The following is a 15559-nucleotide window of genomic DNA, read 5'->3' on the forward strand; positions in this document are numbered from 1 at the left end:
TCATCTTCAATAGTCATGTCATCATCAAATAAGACATTATATTTAAGGAGAGAACAATCAATAAATGTTGAGGATTCAAAACATGTGATTTCACTCTCATAAAGATAAACATCATTTTTCAAAGCATTTTCCTTCATATGACTATCTACATGACACACAACACTATCATAATCTTGAGTCTCATCAAATGTCAACAAAGTTAGATCATGGGACTCATCTCCACACGTATCAAATAAGGGTGGTGTGTCATATTCACATTCTTTCACACTATCAACTTGGTCAAATCCATCACTAAATTGAGGTTCATAAAACAAATCATAAGATTCCTCAATTAGTGGATTATCACTACAAGCAAGTTGATCAACACAAGTACCCACACTAGTTGGAATCAAATTGATCTTGCTAGAAAAGTCAATCCGGTCATCAATCGAATCAACTAGTGGGTGAGCAATCATATCACATGACAATGCATCAACAACCGAATCACAAGTGTCAACACTAGGTGGACACAAATTGACCTCACAAGAAGGATCAATTCGGTCATCAAACGGATTAATTAGTGTTGGGACACCCACATCAATTACATTGTCAACAACCACTAAAGATCTAGGCTCAACACATGGTATGCTCACATAAGGTTAAGCTATCACTCACACTCAAGTTAATATGCTCATTCACAAGATTTGAAATGTTAAGATTAGCTATTTTACCTTGAAGTTCACACAAAGCATCTTCTTTACCTTTTTTTTTTTTTTTTAATCTTTAAAGCTCATTTGCTAATTTGGAAAGCCTTCAATTGCCTCACGTATTTTCGACACTTGAGGCTCTTCACTTGGCTTACTATCAAGAATACTTGCAACATCATCAAGACAACTAGAGACAAAATAAAAGTTACATGAGTTAAAAAAAGATCGTGACAACCCTCTCACATCACTCCTCACAACCTCTCCTTTTTCCACTCTAGAGTTGTCACTTTTCTCTCCCTTACTCCTCTCAATCTTTTCTCTCTCAATTTCAAGGGAGTTGGGGCAAGTTCCAAGGATCCCTTTGGAAAGGTTGGGCGACCCCGTCACTTCTATTTTCCACTTCGCTTCACACGGAGTGGCCTTCTTTTCTTTCAATTGTTGCTCCTCGGTAAAATGTTCCATGATGATCTTGAAGCTTCTTTGAAATTGTTCCCAATTTGAAGGCTTAAGATCACTCACTTTAGGAAGTGGCTCGTTTGCATTTTCTTCTTGTTTTTTTGGAATATGCTTGGTGTTCCTCTTCTTGCCATAGGGATTAAAAAAACGACACCTTTAAAATTCTTTCAAGGCACTCCAAGTCTCAATCGGGTTCCCCTTCGCTCTCTCATGTTCCCAATGTTTGATAAGGATCTCTTTTAGGGTGCGAGAAGCTAGCTCCACTTTCTCCTCTTCCATGTAGTTGTACGTTCAAAGATCTCATCCAACTTGTGCTCCCATTCGAAGTAATCTTCTTCACTAGATTTAGGACACAAGGTTGGCCACTCTACATGGGAATCACTCACCCTCATGGGTTGATATATACACACTTCATTGTACCTATGATGCTCAACCCAAGGGTTGCCTTGAATCGCACCACTCAAACCACCATCACACCAAGGCAACTCATTGTTACCATAAGCTTCATAATTGAACACACCTTGTTCTACATTACCTTTTACCACTTTACCTCCATATTGAGAGTATAATGTATTTTCATGAGGATAAACAGCTCAAAACGGTTCAGTACTACAAGTGGGTAATGTAAAATCTTCTTTTCTGATAGGTCAACTTTCATTCCTCCCAACAAACGCACACATACCATCTCGATTAGGATACGACATAGGGTAAGAGAATGAATATGAGTAATTGTCATCAGAATTTTCATAATCAACATACTCAAGTTCACCATCGTCACATGTATACCCACTACTAGACACATAAGCACGAGAGCTCTCATGTTCATCACAACCTCCTATCTCATGAGAATCTTTACCAATGGGTTCATAAAATATGTGTGAGGAAGGGATAGACCTCAAGTCGCTTCCACACCCATGGTGTGTAGTATGAGAACATGCTTCACCTTCGTCTTCACCATAGGCATCGTCATAAGATTCTTCTACTCCTTCATTTTCTTCATAAACCCCAAGAGACCCATTTGCCTTATTTTCACCTCTGGAGTAATACTCTTCACCATCACATGGTTCATGTTTATATAGACCATCTTCGACCCATAACCTCCACAATAATCATGGTCATAATCTTCGTAACTAGAGTCATAACCTTCCATGTCATCGTCACAAGGATCCGAAGCTATAGATGACATGATCCCTTATCACTCCTTTCCTTATGTCTCCCCTCTGTGTACCTACAAAACGAGCAAACAAGTTAGTAATAAAAGTTTCGCACCACGCTCGTGTTTGCACTCATTTGTGCTTGGCTAGCACCACTCAAATGTTGTCACCCTCTTACCTTTTACCACTCTAGTGTATCTCTTCACTCGTGAACCACCAACTCGGATAAGCCTAAGATAGCACCATGTATCGGTTCGGAATGGATTTTATGATACACCAAGAATGGACTAGTAAAAGCAACCGACAAAAGCCAAAGAATTCACAACAAGATAAACGAGAAAAGCACAAAATGAATTGGCACAAATGAAATACGGACTCAAGAACTAGTTAACAACTAAGTAAAGATCAATTACTAGTTGTTAATTAGTTAGGAGAATCAAAGAAGTGAATTAGAAGTGAAAGGAATCGAAGTCGAATCAAGGTACGATTACCTTGAAATGTACGGTTGGACCTTGGAAAATACCTCCAGTATTTTTAAATATGGTCGAAAAATACCTCTAGTAGTTAAATATGGTCGAAAAATACCTCCAGTATTTAAATATGGTTGAAAAATACGGTCAATATTTTAAAATACGACCAGTATTTTATAGAAGTATTTTCCTTTGTCACAAAATAGAATGATGGACTTTCTTGATGATATATACGGTCTAAAATACGGCTAGTATTTTGTGGAAGTATTTCGCTTCAGGTAAATCATTTGTACCTCATTTGGCTAGAGATTTGTGCTTGAATTTATGAATTTTTATGAATTTGTCGGGCCCATTCAACCTTGTATTTACCCTTTTAGGGTAGAAAAACATTTTTTCCCAACTTGACTTGAAAACTTGGATCAAATGGCCCTTTTGAGATTCTTATTGAAGGTTGTTCAAGAACACTATGAACACCAAAATTCAAATCACCTTCAAATCAACTTGTTTTTCCTTCAATTTTCAAATCTAGACTCCTCTTCACTTGTAGAACAAAGCCCAATACGAATTATACCCAAATAAGCTCCCAATCAACAAAACCCAATTTGTGTTCTTCAAAGCTTGAAGATCCTCCAATGGTGGATTAATCCAAACTCTTCCAAGCACTTCCAAACTCCGTATCCAACTAGATTTGACCCTTGGAAACTCAATTCTACAACAAAATCAACACAAAGCAACGTCTAACACCAATTTTCGAATTTATTTCGGAATTTTCAGATTTTTCAATTTTTTTGAGATTTTCAAAACAAGATGAACCTAGGATTAAGAATTGTAGGAACAATCCTTTAGCATAAGCTCTGATGCCAAATGATAAGATTCAACTTGCGAGAAACACTAAATCAAACCATAAATAGGGAAATTAAAGATAGTAAGAAATTAGGGATGAGAATTGAAGAAATAGGAGATGAGAATTGAAGAAATAGGAGATGAAAATAGAAGAACGAAATGATTAAGTCAACTGCCAATTGGGATAAATCATCAACTAAAAGAAGCATCAATCCCAGGGAGAAGGGAACTTGAACTCATACCTGGAGAATCTAATCCTATATTACCCAAGAGATGATCAAGCTAAGAGTTAAGGGAATCCATCCAAAATCTACGCTAGCTAATCCTAGTTAAACCTAACTCCATCAAGGAGAAAACTACTCTCAATGACTTTATTCAACAATCAACAACTAAGCAATGAAACTAGCTAAGGCAAGGTTATATAGTTTTGTCTTTACATGCATAGCCATAATTATTAAACTACTAGCCACATTTGGCATTTAACTACTAAGCCCTATTAGAACAAAGGTCCAAAAGTGGCCTTTGCGAAAATAACCCACATGGGCCCTTCATCACTTGAATTGCAATCTTAGCCTCGAATTAGCAGTCCTTCCCACGAATTCTATTCCTAGCCACGAATTGCACTCCTTAGCCATGTTTGCACTTCTAGCCACTTTGTGTGGCTTCCATCAATGGGCCTTCATCTTCATGTCTCTTCCAAGCAATCATCCACACCCTTGTGGCTTGCTCTTCAAAGGCCTCCCAAGGCCCCATCTTTCTCTTCCAAGGGTGTGTGGCATGGAAATGTACATCCAAAGCTCTGATGCGAGTTTTAGCCTTCATAATCGTCCATGAGCTTCCTAGGATCATATCAACCCACCGCCCAGCACCACTACAAAGCATCTCCACCATTACTGACGAACATAAATGTTTCATTTTTATATAATATTTTTATTTTATTAAATTTGTATTTACTTTCTAATATTTGGTTACTTTTTTATTTGAATTGTATATTTATTATGTTTAAATAAATACATTATGCATAGTCAGATGTTGAAAAACAACAAGTCTTAATTATTCATTATTCAGATCTAGAGACAACATCTTAATCATTCACATGTGCATTCAAATTCTGACGTCTTAATCTTAATAAAACCAAATGAGGCCTAAATATGGTACTACTTATGTTGGTTTTAATACATGAATAATTCACTTCTTTACCAGCAACCAAATGACAACGGTATGAATTATTTTTACATTTTTTGTAATATATAAAACTATCTTATTTTTTAGGTTACATCTCACCTTTAAAGGATGTTAATTACTTTTAGTTATCATTGAGGTTACCTGATAGAATAAATCCTTCTTGTTAGTGTTATAAATAAAAATTAAGCTTGGACTAATTGCAATCTTTTATTTTTTATATAACTATTTGATATTCGAAATTCATTAGCCCTATCAAAATTGAATTAATTTGCGGGCCCATTAAAAGAGAAGGCTTCTTAAAGAATATTTTTCAATTCGAAATTTTTTACTAAGTATGAAAAAATTAAAATATTCCTACCACGACAGTCCACTTAGCCATCAAAGCAAAGAAAAGCCCACTTTTTCTCGCACTTCTCTCTCTATTCATTTCCTTGACCAAAATTTTCTCTGGCATGCATTGTTCAATTGCTTTCCCACCTATTGCCTCTTTATCTTATCATTCACTATCTGGATAAAAAATTAAAAAGGAGACTACTTTTAATTTCTAGAGGAAAGCTTTTGTCCGGTATGGTTCTGGAGGACCTTGGATTATTGTCTCTTTTACTTTTTCTGTTAGCCACGTCACCAATTGTTTTTTTAGTCTAATCCAAAACAATATTATATTCTTTCTATTCCACTACGGTTATTGTTTTACCTAGATCAGTTCTAAAGGTATATAAAAAAACAGTATCTTTTTGAGAGTTTACCACGCTAATCACAAAATAAGCAAGTGGAAAAAGATGATTAGTATATATAAGACCATCAAGTGGTTAACTTGGTATTAAAACATATTAATCAAAACGTTGATTTGTCAATTTCTAAAAAGGTTTAATTCATTTTAGTTGAAGGATGATGCTCACACAATTTCATAGTTGTTTCAACATGATATCAGTGAAAATCACCCTAAACTATCAAAACAGGAATTCTGGACAGTACTATTGTCTTGTATTGTGGCTTAGTTTCAAAGGGGTAAACGGCAAAAATAGACTTTGTGGCCTTAATGAAAGTTGTAGATATATGTCTTGGGATTTCAGAGAAATTTAAATCACTCATATAGCAGTTTTGTACTAAAAGATATGCTCGAAATACTAACAGTTGTACATGTAGGGTTTGCAAAACAGAAATCTGGGCAGCACCTGGCCTGTACTTCATCACCCCTTTTCGAGTAAATACAAGCAAAAATACCTGAACGAAAGTTGTAGAGCTATGAAATAGCTTTTTAGAACAGCTGGATCACTTAAAAATAAATTTTATACAAGGAAATATGCTGAAAACCCTAACAACTGTCCAGTTCAAAAACGGGTTTTGTAAACTTACCTCAATAGTGTGCAGTAGCTTGTGACTCAACCAAACAAGTCTTGTTGGTGATTTAGTGGGAGGATTTGATGAGAGGAGAGGAGTTTTGGGGTTTTCTTTTTCTAGAGAAAATGAAATTTGAGGAGGTGGAGAGATATGAGCCCAAAAGATATTATATATTCCCTAGCTGGTTGCCCAAACTTTTATGTTTGGATAAATATGAAAGGGTGGTTGCCCAAAATATTAAATATCTATTCCATTTCTTAATTTTCTAAGAAAATAATAGTAGGAGTAGTTTACATAACTACACCATAACACTTCAAACAAGTTTCAAATATCTTCAAATTCACGTTCAGGAAGTGCAAAGTAAAATATACCCTTACTATCAAGATATGGTCAATTGAAAATTCAAGAGTTAGCTTAAAAAAATTACGGGGTGTTACATCCTCTAAGGCTAAGTACAGAGGATATACCTAAATATACTATGTATATACAGTTTTTATATACCTTTGGTATATAGGAACTTGTATATTAGTATATACATATGGTATATCACATATGGGGATTCAGGAGTGCTGTTTTGTGCTCTGTAATAGTCTTGGCGTGGGTCTGGTCTTTGTTTGTATATATATTTCTGTTTGGGCTTGCCTGCTACATTATGATTAGCTTTTAGTTGGGCCATGTTTGCTTGTTATTCTATATGTGGGCTTGTCTGTTCTCTGATCCTTTTCCTAGTGCTTATAACTTGGCTGAATATCCCTCTGCATATGATCATTGCCTTCACATATATGTGTTGTTCTTGCATTTTTGTTGTAACAATTAGTGTGCGTGTATAATTAGTCTATGTAAGTAAGTAGTTAAGTTCTAGATGCCCTCTAACCAATACTTTCCTTTTCCCTCTTCATGTTGCATGTAAAAAAAACGTTGTGGTCATTTGGGTCGTCTTATCTCATTTAAACCTATTGGGCCAAAGGCCGAACCCTTATTACTTGATCGAGTTCAATGAAAGGGACACTAATATTTGCATTGAAGGGTCACCTATGGGTGAAAATAGGCAAATGGTGGGCTTAGGTAAGCCCACCAGCCTAACCTTTCCTTTTTATTTCATTCATCCATGTGTATGTATTTGTAAAAAAAATACTTGTATAATATTGAAACCCTTATGAATGTTAGAACTTAGGAAAACTTTAGTATTATTAGGAAGTCGCCTAAATGATTTTTAAACTTGGACTAATACTAATTTATGCATGAAAATCAGTAATTAATGCTCTATAAGTTTTCTTTGAGTTTAAAAATGGTTTATGGTCAAGTCTAAGTAATTTCTGGAAAAAAATTGGACTTAAGTAGCATTTTTGGGCCTCTCGCCCCTTGTAAAAAAATCTGGAAATGATTAAATTGGTTTTGGGCCTTAAGCTCGCTAATGGACTGTTTTGGGTCAAAATATGCAATTGTTTTGCCCTTGGGGCCTCGGCTTTGATTGAGACTGAAATTGGACCTCAAAAATGACTTGGACACAAGACTTATTTGCGGAACCGAAATCCATAACTAAAAAATAAACATTCAGAATTTTCAAGTAAGTTGGATCCATTTTTTAAATCTGTTTGGACTTAAGAGAATTTTCAGAAAAGAGTAAGTATTTTGGGCCAAAAGCCTAACTTGAAGGGATAAAAACAAAAGGAAATATATTTGGACCGATTTGAGAGTAGGATGGCTTTGGGTATAAATATAAGTTGACTTATTGAGCTTAATGAATTAAAATAGACTTAGAGCCCGTTTGGCTTTACTTATAAGCTGTTTTCAGTTTTTTTGAGTGTTTGGTTGGCCAGCTTATAAGTCATTTTGTGCTTAAAATAAGTTGGGGTAACCCAACTTATTTTTTTTGGCTTATAAGCTGTTTTCAGCTTATAAGCTGCTTTTTTAAGCTAAGCCAAACGGGCCCTTAATAAAACTTTTAATTATATATATATATATATACACTAGTTATGTGAGGCCCGTGCTAAGCCCGGGCCCAAACTCAAGATATAAAAGCAGATATTTTAACTAAAGAAATATAATTTGTGTTAGTACAAGTATACAATAACAACAACCATATACCCATTGTAGTCCCACAAGTGGGCAGTTATATAAAAGCAAAATTTTCATTCCACTTCTTTAATATTTTAACTTCCATTTTGATGAAATTATTTAATTCAAATCAAATTTGGAACCAGAATTTGAAATTATAACTTATGTATCCTAATTTTACGAAGTTATTTAATTCTAAATAAATAATCTATACATAGTTAATGAACTTTTAAGACAAATACATAATTTAACTTGGCAACAGCAGATGGAGCCGCTCCTCTCTTAATTAGGGATTAGGGGTTCGAATATGGATATGGAAAAAAATCTTTGGAGGAAGCGCTCCCCCGAATAGGCGCGATGCGATGCGAATTATCGGATTAATTGGGCTCAAATGCGGATATCGAGCACCAATCGAAAAATTAAAGAACGTGAAAAATGAGGTAGGAGGTTCGATAGCTTTTGAAAAGTAGACTTTAAAAATAAAAACAAAAAAATTGACATAAATAAATAAGATTAGGACCTAAAAGTAATTAATTAAAAAGTTTTAAAAAAATTTGAAAATTATTGTAAGGACTACAAAAGTCCCTGTGCTCGATAGCTTTTGAAAAGTAGACTTTAAAAACAAAAAATAAAAAAATTGACTTAAATAAATAAAATTAGGACATAAAAGTAATTAATGAAAAAGTTTTTAAAAATTTGGGAAATTATTGTGAGGACTACAAAAGTCCTCACATTCCCTCTTATATATAATAGTAATATATAGACTTATCAAAAATTGGAGATATACTCCATATTTTCTTATATATATAATAAAAAGGAATTTTTACTTGGTGTAGCTTCATCTAAGAGGTAATTATTGATAATAACTACCTTTTAATTTATTTATATTTAGTAGCTAAAGTGAAATTGTAAATTACCATTCGTAACTACACCAAAATACATAAAGTTGGAGCGGCTGAAGTGGTTATTGGGCAAGGCTCTCACCCTGCCCGCCCAGGTTCGAATCCGGTCAACAACATTTCTTTTCTTACATATTTTCCCTAGCTTCTTCTCCTTGTGTTTGAGTGTATTTCGCCATATGTATTTGTCTCATATTTGTATATATGTATTTGGCTCATATTTGTATCTATATGCATTTGGCCTAAGTGTATTTCGTCATATGTATTTGGCATGGCTGTATTTCGTCATATGTATTTGGCCTAAGTGTCTTGTATCTGAATGTATTTGTCTTATACATTACAGGACAAGAAGCTCAAATACATATGAGATGAGTGTATTTGTCCTGAGTGTATATGAACCCAAATGCATTCGGATACAAGACAAGAAGCTCAAATAAATATGGGATACAAGACATATGAGCCAAATACATATGACATACATTTCAAATAAATTTCAAATTCATATGAGATACAATATGAGCCAAATATATATGGCGAAATACACTCAAAATACAAGGAGAAAAAGCTAAGAAAAGTAATGTTGTTGGTTGGGTTCGAACCTAGGCGGGACAGGGGTGAGTCTCACCCAAATACACGCGATTACACAAAATATACGGGAAATACACAACTTTTGCTTAAAAGTAAGCTACAAATTGTAATTTGAAAAATGATAGCTACTAATAGTAAGATCCTCACAGAAGTAGTTATATCTATAAGTTTGCCTAATAAAAACCTGTAAGTACTAAACTCATTTTATTAGGATTAAAATAGTAGAGACTCTACTTGGGAGAAATTCCGAGTGCGTCTTAGTCCGGCAATAAAGTGAGTTGAACATTTATACGGATTTTCGAAACCAAAACCCCTTTTTCTAGGGGACTTTTTGCCAAAATTTTGAATCTATGATAAAGAATGACATTTTGCGGAAAACTAAAACATCTTAAGCAAATAAATACATTAATCACACATTGAAGCTTGTAGGTCAACCGTACTCTACGGATCCTTAATACTAGGGTGATTAAAACCTTCCCTACAGGATCACCAGAACTCGAAGGTTGGTTTTCTTAGTGCCAAAAATTGGGAAGTGAAAACCGACCCCGGAGTCGGTTCTTTTTTAATAACAACAACAACCCAGTGAAATCCCACAATGTGAGGTTTAGGAAGGGTAGAGTGTACACAGGCCTTACTCCTACCAATGTAGGACGGCTGTTTCCGAAAGACCCTCGGCTCAATAGAAAGCATAAAAAGAGGTCTGATAAGGCCAAGAAATTCAAAGTGATATGGAAATGAAAATAACGAAAGCGACTAAGCCATGATGAGGCAATTTGCAAAGGGGCAGTAGCTATCACAGATAAAATAAGATAATCAGAGTACAGAAAATAATAGATAGTAGCAAAAATCAAAGCTCAAGAAATTATATCGCGATAATGTGACTACTAATATGAAAGGATAGACGATACTATCTACTAGCATTCTACCCTAATCTGAGTCCTCCATACCCTCCTATCTAAGATCATGTCCTTGGTAGGCATGTAGCTGGCCATGTCTAATCACCTCTCCTCAAACTTCTTCTACTTACCCCTACCTCTTCAAAAAAAACCATCCACGGCCAACCTCTGCCTCTTGACTTGGAACATACATGTATCTCTCTCTTCACATGTACATATCTCAGTCGGTTCTTTTTTAATGTTAAAAAAACAAAAAAAAAAAAAAAAATGGCAAAATAAACCTCCGGTGGCCCTTTTTTTTTTTAAATCAAAAAATATTTCTAGGTCAGTTTTTTTAAAAAAAAAAATTGTTTTTGCAAACCATGCTATCCATCAAGTTTCAGTACTGAACTCGAGTTTTCGTTAGCACCCCCAACCCATAGTAGTAGTTTCCCTCCGGAAGGAAACACACTCTAAAAACCACAGCCTAGATGAGCTTCTAGTTTCATGGCATCTGCAATCTCCAAAAGTGAAGAAGACTTCATTTTCCAAGTATCAAGATTTTGATGTAAAAAATCAAGTCTACCAGGCTGACATTTGATATGATTTTCAAAAGGAAGCAAATAAATATTGAACTAATCCAGTCCAGCTGTTTAAAAGAGAAAAAGCTCAAGGCCAGAAATGTTCAAAGCTACCATGACAGACAAACAGACAAAGGGAACAAACAGAATTCAGACAATCACAACTGCATAAATGAGAGGCAGAGAGAGAAGTCTATAAAGACAACACTAGAACTAATCCAGTCCAGCTGGTTAAAAGGGAAAAAGCTCAAGGCCAGAAAATGTTCAAAGCTACCATGACAGACAAACAGACAAAGGGAACTAACAGAATTCAGACAAGCACAACTACATAAATGAGAGGCAGAGAGAGAAGTCTATAAAGACAACACTAGTCTATGATCAATCAATCAGCAGGCTCATCAACTTCTGGGGTCTCAAGTTCAGCCGTCTCTTGCTCCGCATCCTGCACCTCCTTCTCAGTCTTCCTTCCTTTCTTAGACTTATAGTACACGCTCATGAAGGTTCCAACGGCTCTGTACTTTCTTCTGCAGTGCTCGTACAGCCCCCCATCAAACATCCTCCAGAAGTTCTTCTCTGTCAGCTCGGACACAGCGTATTGTGGCTGGAATCCGTGGTGTTCAATCAACCAACTCTCCAATTTACGGACTGCCTCTGCACCATCAAACACCTCACCCCTCAAAATAGGTCCAGGAGCGTAGTAGACACCAACATCCGTGTACATTTGGGCATACTGTGTGTCACCCTGCCTCTTGTGCAGCTCAAACCCTGGTTCCGGATACACCATCGTTTTAAGAGGCAGCCTGTAGAGTCGGTGGGGGCAGAGCCACAGGGGATACACCTAAACAAAAGAGACACTTATACGATGAGAAAATAATACTAAAAGAGCAACAAAATGTCACTCAAAGGGTACAGAAAAGTATTGGGTTGAATTCTCAAATGTCACTCAACTAATAGTTGTTATCTCACAGAGTCACCTTTCTTCTTGATTCCAATTTCCTTCAACAAAGAAAGTGTATTTTTTGAAATAATAACTATTAGTTGAATGACCATCTGAGAAATCAGCTCAAAAGTATTTCCTCTTCTTTGGGAAAAGAAAGTAGACTTAGGGGAATAAGTCGTATTCTGGATGGGATAACAAGTAAGCTTTACCTCCATCTCACGGTGGACCCACTCAAGAGCATCTCCAACCTTGTAAAGAGGAACAAGCATATCTTGAATGACATGGTTTTCATGGTAATAATTCCTAATGTATTCCCCTTGAGTGGCTTTAAGTAGAGAAACCTTTGGTGGCATGAGCCATCCGAAGAAAAATCTAAACCACCACTGATCACCGAATGGAAGGATAAGCTTCCCTTCCCAATACAAGCATCTTGTGTGCCTGTGGTAGTATTCCCTAGTTGGAATGTACTCTACGAATTCCCCCCTCTTTAGTGCAGTTTGAGCGTGCTGGTAAAACCAGGTTTTGTACCACCAACCAACACTGTTGATCACATTGCCCTTCTGCTTGGCCTCTTCTTTTGAAGCATATCTACCAGTCATGCAAACAGCATCTGTGGGATTGTACACCATGGTTTCTACAAAGTCTGGAACCTTATCAGGATTATCCTGATCCCCATCTCTAGGTGCAAAAGAATCTATATAAGCCTGTGCAATCTCTTTCAAGTTACCAACTACAGGTTTGTAAGTAACCTTCATGTATTCCTTAATTGGAATGAGCTTGATCTCAGCTGAAACAAGAAGCCCCAGAGTCCCTTGAGACCATGGTATAGCATAGAAAAGATCGGAATATTCATTGTCCTTTGTTGCTCTAACTACCTGCCCGTCTGCTAGAATAATCTCATATGACACAACAGTGTCTGAGAACAGTCCATAAAGGTGGGCACTTCCTTCAATCCCGTAGCCATTGATCAGACCACCAACGGTTAGATCATCAAGCTCGGCAACAACTGCGAGGGAAACATTCATAGGGACAGTAACTCTAGAGATTTGGCCCATATTGACTAGAGGCTCAACTCTAGCAATCATGCGGTCCTTGTCAATGTCAAGAACATTTCTAAATGGAGAAAGATCAACTTCAAAATGACGTGCACGCTTGTAGTCCACATTTCTCATTCCAACAGCAACCCAGGGCTTCCTAGCTGTGCACACAAGACCATCCTTAGATGCATTCCTCTCCTTGAGACGCTTCACAACCTTTTTAACATTTTCATCATGCTCCTTCTGGCGCTGCTTGAAAGATTTGCACTCAGATCTAACATCCCCAAGATATATGGTGAAATAGTACAGGAAAGAGAGAGGAAGGACGACGAAGATAACGATGATCCATCTGAATTGGACAAGAAAGTCCACCACAGTTTTCTTCCTCTTGGGGCGAAGGGGAGCCTCAAGATCTGACATTTCTGAAAGCAGAGCTGCCACAAGGATGAAAACATGTTATGGACTATACAATGCTAGTCTGCTTATAAAGATTACAGCTTTAGAGTATGACATTAACCTAATGACATTGGAGAACAAAAGGAAAGCAAATAATCAATCACATCTATCACAATTTCATATTCAAGAAGCTTGTAACAAATCACATCAAACACAGTTTTGCATTAAGACTTCTCAATAAACAAGTGATTATGAATATTCTGTAAAAAGGAAAAATATCTGTTAGCTAGAAATGATTAGACGTAAATCTGAATCAGAAGAGAACTTCCAGTAAACAGGAGTGTCATCTCTGCTCTATAGAGCAAACACTTTTCTAGAAGACAGCCAAATGACAGGAACACAACAAGGCAAGCTTTACAGAAATGAACCCTTTATAATGGCCAACAGAAGGAAACAACTTAGCTCACATCCAAATTACCCATAATTCAAATGATACAAAAGAAATAAACTCTAGTAAAACAGGAAGATACATAATTGGTTTTATGAAAAATCAAAATAACACCTTGAACCAAAATTATTTAGCAATAAATGAAATGATAAGAAATTCAAGGTAGTTCATAACCCAAGTGGGAGGCCCCACTAATTTTGCTGAAGTAGCAAGAGACAACTTCAGATCTATTACTACATAGTTGACTTTGTAGAACTTGACATTACTAATTGAGATCTGCACTTTTTTTGTGGGAACATAATTAAGGTAATCATTAAAATATATTAGAATAGTTTTGTGACTAGATCTATCCCAGCTATAAGAGTAGGAAACAAATCGTTAAAATAAAACAAAAGGTTATATGGAAAATTTAGATCTTGAGACATTGTGGTCCAAACTCAACTTATGGACCACTGCTCCCCTCCCCCAATCCCATCTTGTATTCAAACTACTCCCCATCTTGCAGCACATGCTTCAGGAAGTAAATACACATCATATTCAACAAACTAGCATTAATGAGCAGTATCTCTTTGCAGACGAACAGCATAGTACCAAATATACCAAAAGTCAGCTTATTTAAAAAGATTTTAGTAAGCCCTCTTAGTTGTAATGAGAGTCACAAAAACAAAGAAGCGAGCAAAAACATCAAAAAGAAAAAACCAAAACTTTGACAGAAAAAAAAAAAAAAAAGGGGAAATGAACACAAAATTAAGCAGAGAAAAAGCTGCATGTTAAAGTAAAGAATTAAGCAGATATACACCTCTATGATTTAGCTTTCTTTAAGTCTTTCTTTATAATTTTTTAACAGCCCTCCATAAAGTAGAATCTCGTCTATTAAAAAGTACACTACGCAATTATACAAGGCAGATCTATGCCATACATTAGGAAAAAAAAGCAACAGATTCAACAAAGACTTTTTATAGATCTCTACACAGACCAAAAGAAGAGAAAGAAAACCACAAAACTAAAAATGACATGCATGCCACCCAAACAAGAGCTTTTCAACATAAATTTACTACTATTTCTAACCAAGAAACAGTCTTTCAATTCAAGATTCAGTCAACATCTCAACTCCCAAAAGAATTCAACAAAAAAACTTTAATCTTTTGCTTACATTCAGACTCAGTAAAGAAAAGTTAAAAGTTGAGGAAAGTTGAGAAAATACCTGACAAGTGGACTATGTAGTGTGGACTGGGACGAACCCAAGATGTAGGATAATTGTAATAGAGTGACAGTGTGCTTTATATAATGAAGGAGCCTGAGTAGTAGATAGGGGTATTCTAGGGATAAGTTCTAGACTATCACGCCCGAAATATTCAAAATTTTCCGTTTGTTTCTTTTTTATTCAAATAAGAAATTCTACTACCTGCCCCTACCAACAACAACAGATATTTTTCTGTTACTATAAAATAAGAAGATTAGAAGCAATAATACAAAGACAATTAACAAGAATATGTAAAGGGGAAGAGAGGATACTTTCTTTTCCTTTAGTGTATATAAATTACAATGTGATATTCAATATTATTATTTATTAAAATTATAATATAAGGAATTGTCATGAAC

The 15559-nt window shown here is 35.8% G+C and overlaps 1 protein-coding gene and 1 long non-coding RNA gene across 2 annotated transcripts; one reads left to right on the forward strand and one right to left on the reverse strand.

Annotated features, from left to right (window-relative positions):
• Nucleotides 1-10935: 10935 nt before the first annotated feature.
• Nucleotides 10936-11522, forward strand: LOC132034293 (uncharacterized). The gene is made up of 2 exons (XR_009409016.1): nucleotides 10936-11107; nucleotides 11329-11522. It is a non-coding gene; the product is annotated as an uncharacterized LOC132034293 (long non-coding RNA).
• Nucleotides 11347-15310, reverse strand: LOC132034292 (delta(24)-sterol reductase). Its single transcript, XM_059424594.1, has 3 exons — nucleotides 15162-15310; nucleotides 12286-13547; nucleotides 11347-11974 (listed from the first exon to the last, which is right to left on the reverse strand). Exons 2-3 carry the CDS (start codon nucleotides 13531-13533, stop codon nucleotides 11519-11521), a joined length of 1704 nt encoding a protein of 567 aa, XP_059280577.1. The 5' UTR covers nucleotides 13534-13547; nucleotides 15162-15310; the 3' UTR covers nucleotides 11347-11518.
• Nucleotides 15311-15559: the final 249 nt, after the last annotated feature.

Source organism: Lycium ferocissimum, chromosome 10 (genome assembly GCF_029784015.1).
Source record: "Lycium ferocissimum isolate CSIRO_LF1 chromosome 10, AGI_CSIRO_Lferr_CH_V1, whole genome shotgun sequence".
Taxonomy (NCBI): Eukaryota; Viridiplantae; Streptophyta; class Magnoliopsida; order Solanales; family Solanaceae; genus Lycium; species Lycium ferocissimum.

Bases quoted from the DNA above. Each gene is read 5' to 3' on its own strand.
- LOC132034292 (XM_059424594.1), bottom strand. From the start codon at position 13,533: ATGTCAGATCTTGAGGCTCCCCTTCGCCCCAAGAGGAAGAAAACTGTG. The intron at 11,975-12,285 runs GTAAAGCTTACT...TCTTTTGTTTAG, and splicing joins GGGTCCACCGTGAGATGGAG to GTGTATCCCCTGTGGCTCTG.